Here is a 21,633-nt window from a genome sequence, read left to right as displayed (position 1 = left end):
CCCTGAGTATCGCCATGGGTAATTCCTGAGTGCTGAGCCAGGAGTGACCCCTGTGCATTGCTGGATATAACCCCAAAAGCTAAATAAATAAATAAATAAAATTAAAGTATATCATTAAAGAAAAATTTAAAAAAAGGAGCAGCCCAGTACCTACAGCACAAGGTTGAGGCCCTGGATTCAATCCCTGGCATCCCCCTACAAGTAAAGTTTTATTTCTTGCTTTTCTTCAATTAAGAGGGAAGTGAACTAATGAAAAACTTTTCTATGATACACTGCAACAGGTAGGGCATTTGCCTTGCACACAGCTGACCCAGGTTCGATCTTCAGCATCTTATATGTTCCATCAAGCACCGCCAGGAGTGATCCCTGAGTGCAGAGCCAGGAGCCCTGAGCAATGCTGGGTGTAGTCCCAAAGCATAACACTAAAATGAAACTCCCAAACTTTTCTAACAGCTGGAGCGATAGTATAGGGGCAAGGCACTGCCCTGCATGCCGTTGACCCAGCTTTAATCCTTGGTACTACATGTGGTGCCCCTGAGCAATGTCAAAGGAGTCACCCCTGAGTGTACATGCACACGTGCACACACACACACACACACACATCTCTCCTATGTGACAAGAGTATAATTAATCTTTCATCTATTTCTTCATGTTTAGGGGAACTTGTAAGTTTTGCTATTAAAAAAAAAAGGACCGATTGTCAAATATCTACAACCAATAGATGAATGGATTAAAAGTAAACCCAACCTGATCATAAAGTAACAAAAAAGAAGACTAACACCCAAGAACAACCGAGATAAGTACCAGGAGGTTCACTCCATGGCTTTGAGGCCAGCTGCACACTCTAGGGGTAAAGGCAGCTCAGACAGAGAAGGGAGCACCAAATAAAGGGTGTGGGGAGGATCCTCCCAGGATGGGAGATGCATGCTGAAAGTAGACTATAGACCAAACATGACTGCCACTCACTGCCTCTTTTGCAAACCACAGCACCCAAAAGGAGAGAGAGAACAAAAGGAAATGCCCTGCCACAGAGGCAGGGGGGATGGGGGGATGAGGGGTGGGAGGGATACTGGGATTAGTGGTGGTGGAGAATGGGCTCTTGTGGAGGGATAGGTACTTGATCACTGTATAACTGAAACCCAATCACAAAAATTTGTAAGTCTATAACTGTACCTCATGGTGTTTCACTAATATATATTAAAAAAAAAAACTATAGTTAATGCATCACTATGACTATCATCCCATTAGTCATCGATTTGCTTGAGCAGGCGCCAGTAACGTCTCCATTTATCCCAGCCCTGAGATTTTAGCAGCCTCTCTTTACTCATCCTTCCCAATGGTGCCACATTGGAGGCTCTTTCAGGGTCAGGGGAATGAGACCCATTATTGTTAGTGTGTTTGACATATCGAATACGCCATGGGGAGCTTGCCAGGCTCTGCATACAATGCATTAATACAGACAATGGATTATTAGCAATAAAAAAATAAATAAACTTGTAGAGTTGGAGTGATAGGACAGTGGGTAGGTGCTGGTCCTGCATACGACTGACCTGAGTTTGATCCCCAAATACCCCAAATGGTCCTCGCAGCCTTGCCAGGAGTGATCCTTGAGCGCAGAGCCAGTCAGGAGCAGTCATGAGTCCCCAGCGGGGCAGTCCCCCCAAGCGAACAGAAAGGGCCTGTCTGTCACATCAGCCCTGTGGCCCTGTGCTGCCCTGTAGGTACCTGGAGGGAACTGAACATGTTCAGATGTTCTTCTGGAAAGGAAACTGGCATTACAGCTGGAACTTTTCTTTCCAGTTGACCATAGTCCTTTGAGTTTTAGCAGACTAGGTGAAGGATAAATGACCAAATGGGGCACAAAAGAACAGGTCTATTTTAAACTTGTTCATTGCCTAATAGGCTGGAGCGATAGCACAGCAGGTAGGGTGTTTGCCTTGTATGCGGCCAACCCGGCCGACCTGAGTTCAATTCCTTTACCCCTCTCGGAGAGCCCAGCAAGCTACTGAGAGTATCTTGCCCACACGGCAGACCTGGCAACTACCCGTGATGTATTCGATACGCCAAATACAGTAACAACAAGTCTCACAATAGAGATGTCACAATCAATGAACAACGGGAGGACAGTGCTACAGTGCATTGCCTCACGGAGGCATAAATGCCACATACAAGTGGATGGTTTAGTAAGAATAACAGAGCATCTCGGTTAGCCCCAGAAGTCTCCTCATGCCCATTTGAAGCCTCTCTGCTTCTGACCACCCACCCATCTCCAAGTTATCGTGCACCTACTCTTTGTCACTTTAGGTTAGTTGGTGTTTCTCTGAAAGCATTCTAGAAATGTAGGATTATATAGCCTGAACTTTTTTTCTGGTTTCAGCATATTCTGAAGTTCATTGCATATACCAACAGTTGATTCTTTTTTTGATTTCTATTTTTTGTTTTTGGGGCCACATGACAGGGCTGGCTCAGGGGTTGCTTCCAATGGGGCCAAGGGGCCCACATGGGTGCTGGGGATCAGACTTGTACCTCCTGCATTGGCTCCAGTCAGCTGAGCTAATTCTCTGGTCTTGATTTGACAGATATATTTTAAAAGGTAACTTGGGTCAGATAGTATTGATCCCTATATAGGGATGTTTTTTTTCTATCCATGACAAGTTTTTGGTGGTTTTTTCCCCTTTCTTTCTTTCTTTCTTTTCTGTTTTTTTTTTTTTTTTTTGCTGGTTTTTATTTTTGGACCATGCCCAGTGATGCTCAGGGGTTACTAGCCCAACACTTACTGGTGCTTGGGTGACCATGTGGATGATGAGATCAAACTCAGGTTGGCTGAGTACAAGGCGAGTACCCTTCCCACCAGGTGATATGATAGGTCCAGCCCTCTATGACAAGTTTTAACTTATAAATTAGGCACAGGAAGAGATCAACAACTGGCAATAATTAAGTTATAATAAGAATATACTGTTATACGAAGTATGTGAATATGGTCTGTCTGTCAAAATACCCCACTATACTTCTAGAACTTGGTTGATCACAGATAACCATAATCACAGAAAAGAGCAAAACTGCGGATATGAGAAAAGTACAGTATACACACATACACAAACACACACATACACATACATGAATATATAGGGTGGGTTAGGGTTTCTGGTCATACCCAGTGGATTTCAGGGGCAATATCTGGCTTGTGTTCAGAAGTGACCCGTACAGTACTCGGGAAAGAAATGGGGTCGGCTGCAAGTAAAGAAAGTGCCTTACCTCGGGTGCTTCCTGTTTCCCTCTAGCCCACAGCATTATTATTATTATTATTATTATTATTATTATTATTATTGCTTTATTGGGTCACACCCAGCAATGCTCAGGGGTTACTCCTGGCTCTGCACTCAGGAATTACTCCTGGCGGTGCTCAGGGGACCATATGGCATACCGGGGATCAAATCCAGGTTGGCCACATGCAAGGCAAACACCATACCGGTTGTACTATCACTCTGGCCCCATGGCATTATTTTTTATATAGCTAAATAGACTCTTATTTTACGTCATACCTATTGATGAATATTTAGGCTTCTAATTATTCCTTATAAATAACAACATGACTTAAGAGTCCTGTATGTACATCTCTCCGTCTCGTCTGATAATTTCCTTTGGAGAGCGATAGCACAGCGGTAGGGTGTTTGCCTTGCGCACAGCCAGCCTGGCTGAGTCGGGTTCGATTCCTCCGCCCCTCTCGGAGAGCCCGGCAAGCTACCGAGAGTATCTCGCCCGCATAGCAAAGCCTGGCAAGCTCCCCGTGATGTATTCGATATGCCAAACACAGTAACAACAAGTCTCACAATGGAGACGTTACTAGGCCCACTCGAGCAAATTGATAAACAACAGGAGGACAGTGACAGTGTAAATTCCTAGAAAGGCAGCTTGGAAGAATTCACATGTGCACCAAGTTACAGACAAACTGTCCTGAAAAATCACAGCTAATGTTTAAATCAATCATGATTTAATCCATATGTGTGTCGGTGATAGAACAGATTCATATTTTTTGGTGAGGAGATCAAATCTATCTTTTCTTTCACTGTTTTTATTCTTTTTTTTTTTTTGCTTTTGGAGTCACACCCAGCAATGCTCAGGGGTTACTCCTGGCTTTGCACTCAGGAATTACTCCTGGTGGTGCTTGGGGGACCTTGTCGGATGCCGGGGATCGAACCCATTTGCAAGGCAAACGCCCTACCCGCTATGCTATCGCTCCGGCCCCTCACTGTTTTTATTCTTACAAAATTTCCCCATCCAGTGACCAGCTATATGCTGTTCCCCAGCATCTCCTTTCAATACTTTATGGCTTCAAATAGTTTTGACTCACCTGGAATTTAATACGGTAAACAGTGAAAGTATCATTTGACTTTTCCCCTCAATTAGCCAAATTTAATTTGCCGAAGCAATCAAACTTGATTTGTGATCATTTCTTCATCGTGTACTTAATTTTATTTACACGGAAGGGCTAACCCCTCCATCATACCCATCTGGAATCTCTTGCACATCACAGATCTCAGGCCAGTACGGCAGTTTCAGGACACTCAATGTTCCTCTACTCCTGAGTTGTCTCAATGGTTTCTCCTGTGGACTTAAGGCAGCCTTTCAAATATTTAAAGTTTCTTTTAAAAATTCAATCCTTTTTTAATTAACACTGATTAATAAAATTTTTATTCTTTTTTTACTAACATTAGAATTTTTATTAACACGATCACGAGCACGATCATCCTGTTGTTCATCGATTGCCTCGAGCAGGCACCAGTAATGTCTCCTTCATTCTAGCCCTGAGATTTTAAAAAGTGCCATATTCAAGGCTCTTTCAGGGTTAGGAGAATGAGACCCATCATTGTTACTGGTATTTGGCATATTGGGTATGCCACGGGGAGTTTGCCAGACTCTGCTGTGTGGGCAGGTTACATTCGGTAGCCTGCCAGGTTGTCCAAAGTAAGAATGAGATTTAAAAAAAAAAAAAGATGTCGTGCGGCCGCAAATGCGGCCACATGCTTCCGGGGAGCTGGGTTTTATAGTCTCTGGGTCTTGGCTGCTGATGGGATTACACGGCACTGGGGGGTTTCATTGAGTAGGGCTGGTATTTTTAGTCTCTTCTTTTTGTTTTTTTTTGGCCACACTTGGTGATGCTCAGGGGTTACTCCTGACACTGCACTCAGGAATTATTTCTGGTGGTGCTCAGGGGACCCTATGGGATGCCAGGGATTGAACAAAGCAAGTGTTCGACCCACTGCACTATCTCTTTGGCCCTTCTTTTCAGTGAGGAAGAGGACGGGTGTTTCTCCCTATTCTTCAATAGTGGCCACACTCCTCTTCCTGAGCTTATTAGGTACTTTAAACTGACCTGTCACTGTGATCTTCACCTTTCCCCTCCCATTCTAGTTACTAACTCATCACAGCTGACGCTTTAATAAGGAAACTTATTTTACCATTTTTATTTTTGAGCCCAGAACCCATGTCCAGTTTTCTGAACAGTTTTCCAAATATCTCGGGTTTCTTTTCTCTTTTTGCAGCGGGAGTCACAGTTAAGCAGAGCTAAGAATCCGGGGGATCTGGGGGAGGGGGCCACTCCCAGCAATTAGTTGGCCTCTCCATGAAGGCTTGACGCCTCCTTGCTCTGGTTAGGAGTGATGTGGTCCTCTCATCTCAGGTCCAGCGGTGCTCGGGGTCACCAGAGTCAACCTGGCAATACTTGGAGGCCACTGGGGCTTATCTATACCAGGTGGTGCTTGGGGAGCCATGGAGTACCGGGCATCAAACCTGGGGGCTCATGCCTGGAAGGTATGTGCTCCTGCCCTTTGGGTTATCTCCCTGGTCTGGGCTTGGGTTTCTTAAAAATAGTGAGGACTTATTTTTCTGTTTTGGGGTTGGAGTAGGGTGGGTGTTTGGGTCACACTGGTAGTACTCAGGGCTTATTCTTGGCTCTGTGCTCAGTATGGTTCTTAGGGAACCAATGTGGTTCTGGGGATCAAGCTGGGACTGGCCACATGTAACACAAGTGCCTTAACCCCAGTACATCTCTCGGACTCCCTGATTTTTCCTTTTCAGAGTCTACGGTTTTTTTGTTGTTGCTGTTGTTGTTTTGGGGCCACACCAAGGTGTGCTCAGGGCTTACTCCTGGGCTCGGAGCTCAGGGATAACACCTGGCAGTACACAGGGGACCATATGAGATGCTGAGGATTGAACCTGGGTGGGCCACATGCAAGGCGAGTGCCCTACACGCTAGCTATACTATCACTCCAATCCTAGGATTACAGCATTTAATTCTATTGTCTGTCTTCTTATATTACATCATGTGCAAAACTCACAGCAGCCAGTGGGTTAATGATACACCTTTAAAAATTTTTTGGGAAAGGGGCTGTGAAGCCATAGCTCAGAGGGTAAGGCACGCGGCTGACCCGGGTTTGATTCCCAGCATCCCATATGGGCCCCGGAGCACTGCCAGGAGTAATTCCTGAGTGCATGAGTCAGGAGTCAACCCTGTGCATCACGGGTGCGACCCAAAAAGCAAAAAAAAAAAAAAAAAAAAAAAAAAAAAAAAAATGGAGGGGGGAGGGAGAAACACCGTGGGAAAAAAAAAAATTTATGGCCAGAAGCTTGGGGGATGCTGAGTGACTAAAGTCCTTGCTTTGCAGGGGCCAGAGAGAAAGTACAGTATGGAGGGTGCTGGCCTTGCACATGGCCAACCTGAGTTAGATCACCAGTATCCCAGGAAGAATCCCTGAGTGCAGAGCCAGGAGTAACCCCTGAGCATCAATCACCAGGAGTGCCACCTCCTGCCCACCTCCCCCCCCGGTGAATAAAGTGCTTGCCCTACTGCCGTACATCTATGCATGTTCGATCCCCAGTGCTGCCTCCATGTGCCGTCACTCTTGGCAGCTCCACTGTCTGGGGCTCCTGGCTCTGCAGGTGTTCAAGCAAGGGCACGGCCCGGTGTACGAGCCTGGCAACTGAAGTGTGCAATCCTGGCAAGTACTGCAGCTGAAGATTTGAGAACACTGCATCATTGCATCCAGATGTGCAGGTCCCAGAACCAGCCATCACAAAAAAAAAAGGAAAGGGGGGAAAAATATCTTCATGGCCACAATTAGGGAAAGACTGCTTCAACCACCAAAAAAAAAAAACCCTGAAAAACCATCCAGAAATCAGGCCTAAAGTAGAATTACAATCAACTTCAATACTGAGCTAAAGTAGAAAGACAAAGGCGTACGTGATCAAAGGATTCATTAGGCAGAATTTATAAAGAGCCTTTCCAAATCACTAAGAAGAAGACGAGCAACCCTCTGAAAAGAAAAGAAAAAAAAAAAAGCAGGCAGAATGTTCACAGAAGACATGGCTGACATGGCTGTCAGGGAAATAGAAATTAAGGTGAAAGTGAGATGAGATTTCCTTTCACTAGACCGGCAAGTGTTAAAGGTCTGATTATGCTAAGTGTCTCGAGCACAGAGAACAACAGCGATCGGCTGTGGGTGGAATCATACGTCAGAATCATTACCTTGGAGAGCAGATTGACAGTACCAGGGGGGCAGAAGTAAGCTTATCCAAACGATCAGGCATGATCATGCCTGCACACAAGCAAGCATATAGATAAGGTACACCGTGTATGTGTATATGTACACACGCACACACTCACACACACACATGCATATGCGTAAGACTGAAATTTCAGAGTGCAGAAGAAAATTGTCTTGGTTTCTTGAAAACAGCCTGGGTTATAAATGAAATTCCATACAAACAGAAAACACATATTAACAACAGAAATGAAAAAAATAGAAATTATATATCCAGGTATTATAAGTTAAATACAATTACGTTCAAAGTAAGTGAAATTCAACATTCATCAGCAGGAGAACGGATGGACCGTCTCACTTATCCACTGAGATACCCCTCGATAGTTACAGTCAGTGAACAAACGACACGTGCGGATCTGTCCAGAGACATTTCATGGTGACCTTGAGCCCAACATAAATGGTAGAATATTCATTCTATGCTGTCATGTGGGTAAGTTTTTGAAATATACATGAAAAGCAACTGTTGTTTAAAGGTGCATATTTTAAGTGGACAGCCTGTCAATATGGAGGGACAGATTCGGAATAATGGATGTATCTGGGATGAAGGATGGGGAATAGATTAAAGGGCTGGAGAAGGGGCCTATTTAACTTGTGGGGCTGGAGAGACAGTACAGCAGGTGGGAAACTTGCTTTGCTATAGGTCTATGCGTGTTTGATCCCCAGCACCACATAGAGCCTCCTGAGCTCTGCCAGGAGGGATCCCAGAGTGAAGACCCAGGAGCAAGTCCTGAGCCCTGCCAGGTGTGGCCCAAACACCCTCCTATCCACCCCCTCTTTCCCGCCCCCCAAAATTTAACCATAGAGCCAGAGAGGTACACTGGGTTAGCACTGGGCTGACATGGCCGGGCCCCCCTCAAGAAGCAGGCCTCCCTCCACACTGCCAGAGGTGACCCAAACCTACCTCCTCAGCCAGAAAATACAAGGACATAGAAAAATATGCTCCATATCTAGTGAATATTTTTCTGCATTCTTTGATATGTTTGAAACATTCCTGAACGCAAAAGATGATGGAAGACAAAAGGCAATTTCACGATCCTGATTTTAACTTAAACAAACAAAAAGAAGGAAATGGGGATATAATGTGTTTAAATTTTCACAAACACCCCTGGAATTCCTTCTAGATTATTGTTATTTTTTTCAGTTTAGGAAAGCATAAGAGTCTGTCATAAGGTCTAAGCCCAGATTGGAGAATTAATACAGCTACTATCTAACAGGAAGGCAGTACAAAAGGAAGAGAGCAGGATATTCATACGAATCCTTGTCTTTACAGCAGAGTGATTTCTGCTATTTCGTGTTTTATCAATTTTGCCAGGACTTAGATGGATGATGGGAGACAGGCGAGGAGACGTTCCTAAGGCAAGACTCCTCGAATGGAAAAAGTTCAGCTATGCTGCTGGGAAAATATTTTAATCCCACTCCACTGGGGAGTGTTTACCAGGAAGAAAGCTTCATCAGAAAGATCATTTTATTTATTAATTGATTGGCTTTTTTTTTTGGGGGGGGAAGGGTCACACCTGGAGATGCTCAGGGGTTATTCCGGACTCTGTGCTCAGGAATTACTGCTGGCAGTGTTCGGGTGAGTATATGGGATATCTGGGATTGAACCTGGGTTGGCCGCATGCAAGGAAAACACCCTCCCTGCTGTACTATCGCTCCAGTCCCAGAAAGGTCTTTTTAGCAAAGTTTCCAGAAAAACCATTGTCTCACTTCTTTGCTGAGGTCAGACCTCTTTCTGCTCCATATGACTTAAAAGACAACCCCCCAATGAGGAAAGCCCCCCTGAAGTGAATAGCAAAAGCCCTTACTTACCTTCCGGTCAAGTTCTTTAGTCACGGCGTCCAGCACCACCTTATGGTGGGCGAACACGAGGAATTTCTCTCTCCCGCTTTCCAGGAGGTCCAGGATGTATTCACTGTATTGGAAAATGACAATACAAGAAACTTAGTCTCTGGAGTGATAGCACAGCAGGTAAGGCATTTGCCTTGCACGGGCCAACCCAGGTTCGATTCCCAACATCCCATATGGTCTCCTGAGCACCGCCAGGAGTAATTCCTGGTTGCATGAGCCAGGTATAACCCCTGTGCATTGCCGGGTGTGACACAAAAGCAAAAAAAAAAAAAAAAAACCAAGAAACTAGAGTGGCTGTTTCCTGGAGACTGTCGGCAACAAAAGCAGGCAGGGTCAGGGTTCACGCCCTCCCAGTCCATTCCCTTTTATCCCAGAGAGCTGACCTGTCCCCCCCTTTAACCCACGTCAGGTCGCCTGAACTAAAGAAGCAAAACCAGGAGCTGTGGGATGCCATCCTCTGCCAAACACACAGACTTCCTGATTTTTCAGTTGTCTCCCATAAACACAAAGCCTGGAGTTGGGGCCAGAGAGGTAGCACAGCAGGCGGGGCACTTGTCTTGCACATGGTCAACCCGAGTTCTATTCCTGGCACCCCTTATGGTCCCCCGAGCCCATCAGGAGTGATCCCTGAGTACAAAGCCAGGCAGGAGTAAGCCCTGAGCATCGCCAGGTGTGGCCCCCAGACAAAGCCTGAAGTAGCCTCACGACTTGAATGCTGATGTTACTGAAATTTTCTTATTATCTGGGACCTGAGAAGGCAATCAGCAGTTTTCACTTTGGCCGCCATTATCATTTTAATTCATTTTCAAGCCACACTGAAGTGTTTTCTATAGATCTGGAAATCTCAAGGCAGGGGATCCGGGGATTTCTGATGGCAATCAAACTCCTGGAAGCTTCATATTTAAACCATAGCAATCAAGTTGAAGAGCTGTTCTGGACACATACCCCAGCTTCCTCCCACGCTAGACTGCAGAGCAGAGAGGGTGGGCAGTTAAGTCCCTGATAGCTGAATAGCAAAGGGGAAGGAAGCAAAGGGCCTTAGTGGTTTGATCTTTGTTATCCCTTTGACTGACTTCTGTCTTAAAGAAGGTGGCTAGGGCGGGACTGGTGGGGCTGAGTCTTCAGTAGCCCAGTCTGCAGAACCTGGGGCTTCCTTTGAGAACCCTGCTCTGCTGAGTATTCACAACCCCAGTAGAACAGAGGGAAGAAAGTAAGTTTCCTCCAGCACCAAAGGGCTCACCTCAAGTTTCTCCTACAAGGCAGGTGGTGGGAAGGGAAGGGAAGGGAAGTCTCGGCAAAAGACCTCAAGCACTGTTTTCAAACAACACAATGGCCAAGAAGGGCAGGGATTTGAGTTCAACTTGTGAATGGTTAGTACTAATCAGATCTACTTTAATTAGTCTGAGGGACATAAAATTTGCCATGATATAAGCAAAAAAAGTTATTGCGGGAGCATCGAAAAGTCACAAGGCCATAAAATCAACACGGCCAGCTCATAAAAACCAGGGGCCCCAATTTTTCTAACGGTTATCTCCCCTTTATGGCTTGGACACGTGGTTCTACCCTTCCCCAGGCCCCTAAGTTACCAGGCTGGAAATATCTGCCTGTCATAATAACCTTGGCTTCTAGACCAAAAGATGACAATTAAAATGAAAACTAACAACAGCAAAAGAGGAGGTGTGTGTGTGTGTGTGTGTGTGTGTGTGTGTGTGTGTCTCTAAATCAATTAGAGGAAACCGGAGCTTTAAAATTAATAACCCAATACTCATTTCTTGGCTGTGTGACTCAGGGTCCAGGGAGTAAATATGAGACTGATTCGGTGGCTGCATTTTGAACATGGGGGCCAATGTCTCTCATCCTACCCACCTCACAAGGAAGCTGGAAATGAGAAAAGAGGCAACCGATGTCAGGGGTGTGTTGATGAGTATAAAGCCCTACAGCATCTATGGCGAAACTGGGAGAAGGGCGCTGTTTGGTAGGTAAAGGACGGAACGTGTGAACTCTCTGGTTCAGCTGTGGAAACGCTAAGCCTGGTGTGAGGAGATGTGGCCTCAGGATGGGGGGTTGCCCTCAGAGCCCTCAGCCCAGCGCCCTTCACAGAGGGACCTAAGCAGAGTCGGAGCAAGCTCCTGGCCTTTGAGCTTCCCAGTATATTTTTCCGTCTTTCCTGTGGGAAGCCAAGCAAGGCCCATGGAGGCTGGTGTGGCACTAACGCATCAGAGGACACCCTGGCCTTGGACTTCCGGTGCTCAGAGCTGGGCAGGCCCACAGCTGCTCTCTGGCCACATGAAGAGATGACAAGGAACCCTCAGGCGACTTTCTCCTGAGAGCCCCTGCCTGTCCCCTCCTCCCCTACCCCCCCCCCCCGCCTCCCTCTGGTCACCAAGGGTGATTGGCAAGTTTGGGATCTGTCACCTTAGCTTGGGATCCGTCCACACCTGGGCACAGTGATCTCTGTCAATCTAGGTGGCACCCTGGCCTTCTCCTCCCCTGAGCAGAGACCCCCCCCCCCAGCTCTGGGGTCTGTGTCCTGGAGGGGGTTGGGAGCATCCCTCTGGTTTCAGGCCCCAGAAACACCCTGTTCTTTCACAGAGAAAATCCCACCCCTTGTGTCAGGTGAGGAGCCCAGGGAAGTAGGCTGCCGGCTGGCAAGCGGGACAGACAGTCCTTCGCAGACACATAGAGATGGGCTACACTCGTACTCAGGCTTCCCAGCCACCCAGTCCATTCTCCCTCCGTTATAGTAATTCCTTCCGTTACAGCAGCAAGGATGAAGACATGATCTGACCAACGTTTCTGAGGTGGCAGAAATAGTGCGATTTAGAGTTCCAAGGGAAGTGAGTGCTTCTGGGTCTAGCACACTCAGCGAGTCCCAGATGCCGCGGGTCCTGCGCTGAGGGAGGGAGGGCAGGATGTGTGTCTTCGCCCTGCTATTCCTGGTGCAAGGCAAGCACCCTACAAGCTCTAACTATCTCTACAGTGCCCTCAGGTTCTTTTTATATATATATATATATATATATATATATATATATACACTGTGGCAATAAAAAAGGGACTTGGTTCGGAGGGGGCCAGTCAGTCCCTGTGAGAGAGAAGTTTCCAGGCCATGATTAGCACATCTGGAGTTCGTTTGTCTCATAATAACATTTCATAAACACAAAGGGCAGCGCCCAGAGCAGGCAGAGAGCTGAACAACACCCACTAGTCTTTCTTGGGGAGTCTTTGCTGGGCATCAAACTCCCTCTCTCCCCCACACTGGATTGTGCAGGAGGTCGAGGCCGAGGAGGACAGAGGCTGGCTGTCTGTGTCCCAACTTATCCACAGATCCCGGGGAGCGCAGCCAGCCTGGCACGGGCACCAGGCAGCCCACACTCCGTTCATCTTCATTGTCACTTAATCACTTGGACCATTATCCCGTCAGAGCCTCCCAGGAATGTTAATAAGAAATTAGGCAAACTGCCCGTCACGCAAACGGCCTTGGGTTTCTACCACAGTGAGATCTGAACATGAGTGGACAATCGAGATTTCTTTCAAGTCAGTGAGTAGTTTTTAAGAACCACTGTAGCACTGTAGCACTGTCCTTCTGTTGTTCATCAATTTGCTCAAGCGGGCCCAGTAACGTCTCCATCGTGAGACTTGTTACTGTGTTTGGCATATCGAATACGTCACAGGTAGCTTGCCAGGCTTTGCCGTGTGGGCGAGATACTCTTGGTAGCTTGCTGGGCTCTTGAGAAGGGCGGAGGAATCGAACCTGGCTTGGTCAGGCCAGTTGCGTGCAAGGAAAACGCCCCCCCTCCCCCACCCCCCAAAAAACCCCAACCACCCGAAAAACTGATTCCAGCATTTCTTAGGTAGAAGAAACACTTAATGTGTCCCTGACCACCTTCCTATAGCTCTGAACAAACTTTGCCGCTTTGCCTCTTTAGGGTGATAGAAACCTGAGGCTCAAGAGAACTGACCAGAGAGTTCCATGAGGCAGCCTCTGAGGTGTCCCATGACCCCTGTTTGTTCTCTGCGAGTCAGTGACCAGGGTTCTCTCATGACAGGCAAGAAGTCAAGGACTCCCCCATTCTTGGTATAATAGTGTGACAGGATGCCCAGGGGACCCCCCCACCCACACACACACCGCCTGGTGACATGCTGGAGGAGCCTCAGCCTCCTGCCCAGGGCCACTCCATCAGACTGTGAGGCCATGAGAGATGAGGGACACAGACAGGGACCCTGGGGCAACCACTTACATGATGGACGGGATTTTAGCTTCGGCTGTCCTGTTGAAGAAGACGAAGAGGGCTTCTTTCTGCTTCTGTTTCTGGGGAAAGAGAAGTAGAGAGGGTCACGTTGCCCACCTGGAGGGCTCGGGGGTAAGGCCACGTTAACAGCATCCTCACACCACCCACCAGAGCTGGGAGGGCCCGGCCTCCATAATGACTAGTCCCCCTTCACTTGAACCATGGCACAGGAACTGTCTGGACGCGGGGCCCAAACTGAGAGACACGATGTTATGGCTCCCTGATCATTCACGAAGAACTGTTCTGAGACTCAAGGAGGCAAGAAACGTGATGTGACCGTCTATCCTTCACAATGATCTCCTGACAGGACAGAATGTGTATAAAGATTTTTTTGGGTTTTTTTTTTTTTTTTTTTTTTTTTGCTTTTTGGGTCACACTAGGCGATGTACAAGGCTTACTCCTGGCTCATGCACTCAGGAATTACTCCTGGCAGTGCTCAGGAGACCATATGGGATGCTGGGGATCGAACCCAGGTCAGCCGCGTACAAGGCAAACACCCTCCCTGTTATGCTATCACTCCAGCCCCACTTTTTTTTTTAAACCTAGAATAATGAGTACCCGAAATAACTTAACTAGCTGACTAAACATGTATGGAAAATTTATAAGGCCATGAAAGGAAAACACTGCATCTTTCTTGCGTGCGTGAGTGTTTGTGTGTGTGTGTTGGGGGCCACATCTGGCCATGCTTAGGGCTAACGCCTGGCTCCTTGCTGATGGTGGTTGTGTGTGGTGCTGTGGACAGTCTGGACACTGGGCCCATGTTTAGAGGCACACCATTATGGTTCCCTGGTCAAGACTTAGGGAGGCAAGAGCCATGAGGTGGCCCTCTACTTCCAGTTGACCTCCTGACATTCAGGCAAATATCTGGGTCAGCCACAGGCAGGGCAAGTGCCCTACCTGTGGTACTATGATTGCAGCCCAGGAAACACTGTATCTGTTTAGGGCTGGAGCGATAGTACAGCGGGGAGGGCATTTGCCTTGCCTGCGGCTGACCTGGGTTTCATCCCAGGCATCCCATATGGTCCCTCAAGCAACTCCAGGATTAATTCCTGAGTGCAGAGCCAGGAGTAACCCCTATGCATCGCCGGGTGTGACCCAAAAAGAAAAAAAATATAATGCTTGAAAAGCATCTTTCAGGCCACAGTGATAAGACAGGCGGTAAGGTATCTGCCTTGCACTGCAGTTTGAGACCCAGCACACTACAAAGGGTTCCCCAGACAGCACTGGAGGTCACCCCTGAGGACAGAGTCAGGAATCACCCCTGAGCACTGCAGCTCCCATCCCTCACCATCCCCCTTCAAATAAAAAAGACGCATTAACAGCATGGTATAGTTTTTGTAATCCATCCTCTTAAGTTGTGATCCCAATCCTGGTTTCATTTTATTTTATTCATTTATTTTTAAGTGTTTTTATTTTATTTTTTGCTTTTTGGGTCACACCTGGCGATGCTCTGGAGTTACTCCTGGCTCTGCACTCAGGAATTGCTCCTGGCGGTGTTCGGGGGACCATATGAGATGCTGGGATTGAATCTGAGTTGGCTGGGCTACATGCAAGGCGAACGCCCTACCCTCTGTACTCTCACTCTCACCCCACCCCATATCCCAGTTTTAAAATGTAATTATTTACATCCCTGGGTGAGGGATATGGCTCAGTGGTCAAATGCTTGCCTCACATATGTGAGGTCCTGGGTTCTATCTCCAGCACTGCCATAGATAAATAAAATGTGTGTGCATAATTCTTTCCATATGCATTAAGTTATACATAAGAGTGTAGAAAGACAAAGATGTATTTTATTTTATGTATTTTTTTTACTCTGAATTATTTTATTTTATTATTTTTCCAAAGATGTATTTTAAAGCAAAATATATATTTTATAAAAAAACATTAACATATCTGCTGAAATATAAGTTTTCTAAAAGATGGGTGAATTTTTTTTGTTTTGCTTTGGTGTCACATCTGGTGATGCTCAAGGGTTACTCCTGGTTTCCCGGTTTTGTACTCAGGAATCACCCCTGGAAGTGCTTGGGGGACCATACAGGGTGCCAGGTATCGAATCTGGGTCTGCCTGGGAGTAAGGCAAGCACCCTATTCGCTCTAACTATCTCTCCAGGCCCTCAGGTGAGCCTTTTTATAGTATGGCAAAATATTTGACAAATGTGATTTACTGGACGTTCCTGCCATTCCCCTCCCAATATTTTATACAATAGACATCTATTATACTTTAAATGTGGGAGAAACAGCTTTCTCTTGAAAAAAAAAAAAATCTTGTGAAACTGGTTAGACACAAGACCAGCCCATTTGTAATCTCATTTCTTTTGCCGCCCCGGGGCCAGGACATTTTAAATCCCAGGCCCTCTTTGTTCTGCCTCCTAGGCCTTTATTAAATCAGCTCCACCGAGGTTTGGCACTGACTTTCTGAGCTGCCATCTGAATGGAGAGTCAAGTGCGGAGGGGAGGGAAACGGTCCCCAGGAAGTCTGCATGGACTCGCTCCATTTCTCAGCTTCTGGTTTTGCTGATCAAAAAATGGGCTCTAGACAAAAGATGATTAGAGTCAGCTTTTCTTGGCCTGTGAAGAGGCCGCTATTATTTCGGCTGAAAACGAGCAAAAGATTTTGCTCTCATTGTATTTTTATAAATTGCCAGCTTCACCCTTGGTGCCTGTGATTTAAAGCTTCTTTAAACAGTGTCTTCCTTCCTATGGGAAGGGATGAGGGAACCAAAAAAAAAAAAAAAAAACCAAAACCAACTACTTCTAGATGGGTCAGCAGTGACCGGCTAAAGCCAGCATTGTGTAGAATCAGGGAGATGAGGTGCTGCTTGGAGGTTAGCGATGAAAGTGGGGTGTGAGCTCTGCAGATTAGCAAAGCCTCCCTGTTCAAGGAAATTCATAAAACCATGAGGCCCGATCACCTCTGTCAAGTCAGGGCTTCCAGGCTGGCCGAAGTGTGAAAGCACCATCTATGACCAGTCTGTCTTTTTCCAAGCAACACCGGCTCCCCTCCCAAGTCAAGTTGGGGTGTTGTTCCCAGGGGGCCCTGTTGCACCACACCCTCATCTGGAGAGGAAGAAAGGTTCTGAGTGGCCAAAGTCCCTCAATTCCTCTGAATTTTCCATTATGCAAGTGAACTGACATAAAGGCACTCAACAAAAGGGAACCAAGTATGCAAGAATTTCACCTCCTCTTATTGAAATAAATTGTTCCTTTCTTTTCTTTTCCTATTGAGCCACACTTGGCAATGCTCAGGGGGTCACTCCTGGCTCTGTCCTCAGAAATTCCTCATGACGGGGTGCATGCGAGTCCATTATGTGATGCCAGGGTTCGAACCTGGGTTGGTGGCATGCAAGGCAAACCCCCTGACCACTGAACTACCTCCCCAGCCCCAGAAATGAAGTGAGTTTCTGGCATCCGTGTCCTATTGAAGGAAATCTGTCCCAACTCAAATTCTCTCTTTCGGGGACAAACTTTTAATTTTTCTGAAGTCTCCAAGGAAGCAGACAGCAACTATCAAGCCCTAGGCGGAGAGGAGCCGTGGGTGCTTTCCCAGCTGGAGTCCCCTGGGATTGCCCTGGGGTGCAGGCTTCACTTCCATAAACCGCAGAGCACCATGAAGACTGCAGGTGAGAAAACAGAGAGGACAGTCCCCACCAGGAGGCACTCAGCACTGAGCACTGTCTGTCTGCCATACCTTCCCTGTACCAAGTGGATGGTGTGTGTGTGTGTGTGTGTGTGTGTGTGTGTGTGTGTGTGTTTGTAGGTATGTGTCTCCCTCTATTCCAGAAGAAAATTTACAAACTATCCCAGAAATTTTTTTTTCTTTCTGGGTCATACCCGGTGATACACAGGGGTTACTCCTGGCCCATGCACTCAGGAATTACTCCTGGCTGTGCTGGGGGGGGGGGGGGGGGGGAGGTGGAGGACCATATGGGATGCTGGAATCAAATCCCGGTCGGCCTCATGCAAGGCAAACATCCTACCCACTGTGCTATCACTCCAGCCTTTATCCTAGAAATTTTTAAGGAATTTAGCTACGGGAGGTTAAAATGCAGCCCACCTGCACACACTCTTGCTTTCTAAGGCTCAGCTGAGTTCATTTCACATCACAACCGGGAAACTCCAGCTTTCCAGTGACACCCAAAATCCCGTTCGGGAAGGGGGTCACCCACCTGCCTTGAGGAAACAGACCAGCTGTTTGTCTCATGGGAACCAAAGTTAGTGGGACGAAAGGTCTACAGAAGTGATAAGAAAAATGGCTTCTTGCCCCCAACAGTCAGAAAGGGATCGCTAAGCTGGACTGTAGCAAAAGGACAGCTTGGTCCTATGAGGCTCCGAGGAAACAGAATGAGGAAGGGTGAGCCTTGGCTGTCCAAGCAGGCAGGTGCTTTCAGGATTTCACCACAAAGAGAGCAGGCTACTTGGTTCTGCTCCTCTGGGCCCTCCACAATCCTCCGTGCACACAGCATGAATGAAACCCAAACTGGCAAGTTACAAGGCAGCTTCTGGTGCCAGCCAGGCTTGCTCATCATATGGAAAGGTAAAGGTAAAGGCCCTCCCGTTGATCGTCGATTTGCTCGAGCGGGCCCAGTAACGTCTCCATTGGAGACTTTGTTGTTACTGTGTCTGGCATATCGAATACTCTCGGTAGCTTGCCGGGCTCTCCGAGAGGGGCGGAGGAATCGAACTCGGGTCGGCCATGTTGGCCGCTTGTAAGGCAAACGCCCTACCCGCTGTGCTATCGCTCCAGCCCCATCATATGGAAAAATAACATAAAAAATAACATAAACCCCCCCCCCAAAAAACAAAAAAAAAAATACTCGGGGCTGAAGCAAGAGTAAATAGCACAGTGGGTAGAGCATTTACCCTGCACATGGCTCACCCAGGATCGATCTTCGCACCCCATATGGTCACCCCAAGCCCACCAGGAGTGATCCCCAAGTGCAGAGCTAGGAGTGGGCCTGAGCACCAAAACCAGCCAAAAAAAAACAACCCCCACTATCTTAAACTAAGAAGCTTCTGCACCTCAAAAGAAACAGTGACCAAAATACAAAGACAATCTACAGAATGGGAAAGGATATTCGCGGAATACACATCTGACAAGGGGTTAATATCAAGGATATACAAGGTACTGGTTGAACTCCACAAGAAGAAAACATCCAACTCCATCAAAAAATGGGGCAATGAAATGAACAGAAACATTCTCAAAGAAGAAATCCGAATGGCAAAAAAGCACATGAGAAAATGCTCTACATCATTAATCATCAGGGAGATGCAGATCAAAACCACAATGAGATACCATCTCACACCTCAGAGACTGGCCCACATCCAAAAGAACAAAAGCAACTGGTGCTGGCGCAGATGTGACGAGAAAGGGACCCTCCTTCACTGCCGGTGGGAATGTCGACTGGTTTAGCCCTTCTGGAAAACAGTATGGACGATTCTCAAAAAATTAGAAATTGAGCTCCCATTTGACCCAGCAATACCACTCCTGGGAATATATCCCAGAGAGGCAAAAACATATAGTCGAAGTGACATCTGCACTTGTTTGTTCATTGCAGCACTCTTTACAGTAGCCAGAATCTGGAAAAAACCTGAATGCCCAAGAAAAGATGACTAGTTCAAGAAACTTTGGTACACTACACAATGGAGTACTATGTAGCTGTTAGAAAAGATGAAGTCATGAAATTTACATACAAGTGGTACAACATGGAAAGTATCATGCTAAGCGAAATGAGTCAGAAAGAGAGGGATAGACATAGAAAGACTGCATTCATCTGGGGGACATAAAGTAACAACATAGGAGATTAATACCCAAGAATAGCCGAGATCAGTACCAGGAGGATTACTCCATGGCTTAGAGGCCAGCTGGGCATTCTAGGGGAAAGGGCAGCTCAGATTGAGAAGGGAGCACCAAATAAAGGGTGTTTGGAGGATCCTCCCAGGATGGGAGATGCATGTTGAAAGTAGACTATGGACTGAACATGACTGACACTCAATGCCTCTTTGGAAGACCACAACACCCAAAAGAAGAGAGAGAACAAAAGGGAATGCCCTGCCACAGAGTCAGGGTGGGATGGGGGGGTGGGTGTGGGAGGGATACTGGGATCCATGGTGGTGGAAAATGGGCACTGGTGGAGGGATGGGTATTTGATCATTGTATAATCGAAACCCAAGCACAAAAATTTGTAAATCTACAACTGTACCTCATGGTGTCTCACTAATAAAAATTAAAAAAAAAAAAAAAAACCCAAATCATGCCTACTCTCTCTTTTCATTCTTAGTTACTTCGTAATCTCCCAGCAGATAAAGATCTCATCTAGATCTAAGTGTTTTTTTTTTATACAGGGTAATAATAAGCCCAGATAACGCTTTATGATAATGTCAAAAAATGTCAATGGCTGCTATTTTCCTAGTAATGAAAACCACCCGGTTTCGTCCCAAGAGGACAGCAATGGAGCAAGTATAGATGACTCTGCTCCGCTCAGCACGGCATGACACTAAAGACAGAAATGAAATAAAAAAAAAAAGTATTTTGAAAAACTGAAACTGCAATAGCAGAAAGAATCCTAAAATATTGGGGCCGATGGTCTGGTTATGGCTTTAAAGCTACTTCTGTGTAGCCAAATGGCAGCTGAGAGTCTATCGCAAGTCTCTGGGGGCCTCCGTTTCCCTCCCTGAAAAAAAAAAGGTGATGAAAATGCCCTGTTATCCATACGTGACCATGCATAATGAGGCGTCAAAGGACTAAGAGGTGGAGAAATGCTTACTTCACTATATCAAAGCCTATTTGCTATTCTGATCCAAGCAAAGGACACAAGCTAGTTAGACAGTTGATGTACATACGCAAGACATACAAGACTAACTTACCCAACTGGAACTCGATGTGAGGGATTCTCGAAAGACACTGGACATAAATCCCACCTTTCTTGGGGGCATTTACATTATACACCAATTCCTTGTGTGTGGGGGGGAGGGACAGTACAGTGGGTAAGCTCTAACCTTGCATGCAGCCGACCCAGGTTTGATCCCCAGCACCCTGAGTACAGAGGCAGGAGTCAGCCCTGAGCATGGCCAGATGTGATCCCAATACAATTTTTTTTTTTTTGCTTTTTGGGTCACACCAGCGACACACAGGGGTTACTCCTGGCTCATACTCTGAGGAATTACTCCTGGCAGTGCTCAGGGACCATATGGTATGCTGGCAATCGAACCCAGGTCGGTCACGTGCAAGACAAATGCCCTACCTGCTGTGCTATCACTCCAGCCCCCAATATATTTTTTTTCCAAAATTTATTTATTTATTTTTGCTTTTTGGGGTAACACCCAGCGAGGCTCTCAGGTTCCTCCTGGCTCTGCACTCAGGAATTACTCCTGGCGGTGCTCGGGAGACCAAAAGGGATGCTGGAGATTGAACCTGGGTCAGTCTCGTGCAAGGCAAACACCCTACCCACTGCACCCTGGTTCTAGCCCTACAATGTCTTTCTTTTCTTTTTTCTTCTTCTTTTTTTTTTTTTCTTTTTGGGTCACACCCAGCGATGCACAGGAGTTACTCCTGGCTCATGCACTCAGGAATTACTCCTGGCAGTGCTCGGGGGGCCATATGGGATGCTGGGAATCGAACCCGGGTCGGCTGCGTGCAAAGCAAACACCCTACCCGCTGTGCTATCGCTCCAGCCCCACTTTTTAAAGCAGATTATATATCGCTCTCCAGAAGTGGCCCACCCGGCAACTGACACCAGCATAAAACTGCCAATAAGTATGCGATCCTAGAAGCTGACCAGACCAGGCAGGCCCACTGGCCTTGACCAGGGGAAGGGAAGAGGTTGGGGCCAGGCCACTCCCGTCCGAGATCTCCGGGTCCCATCTGCAGAGCCCCTCCCCATCAAGGCAGGAGCCCC

At 46.9% G+C, this 21,633-nt stretch overlaps 1 protein-coding gene across 1 annotated transcript in view; it reads right to left on the bottom strand.

Annotated features, from left to right (window-relative positions):
- Positions 1–21,633, bottom strand: part of SMARCAL1 (SWI/SNF related, matrix associated, actin dependent regulator of chromatin, subfamily a like 1) — an 83,428-nt gene that overhangs the window by 12,425 nt on the left and 49,370 nt on the right. Inside the window, exons 13-14 of the mRNA XM_056111981.1 lie at positions 13,688–13,758; positions 9,411–9,513 (exon numbers count right to left, since the gene is read on the bottom strand). Coding sequence (XP_055967956.1) covers positions 9,411–9,513; positions 13,688–13,758 — 174 coding nt within the window. The remainder of the gene's footprint in view (positions 1–9,410; positions 9,514–13,687; positions 13,759–21,633) is intronic.

Source organism: Sorex fumeus, unplaced genomic scaffold (genome assembly GCF_029834395.1).
Source record: "Sorex fumeus unplaced genomic scaffold, SorFum_2.1 ptg000014l, whole genome shotgun sequence".
Lineage (NCBI taxonomy): Eukaryota > Metazoa > Chordata > Mammalia > Eulipotyphla > Soricidae > Sorex > Sorex fumeus.
The sequence above is the reverse complement of the archived record's forward strand: the minus strand, read 5'-3'. Positions and strand labels throughout refer to the sequence as shown.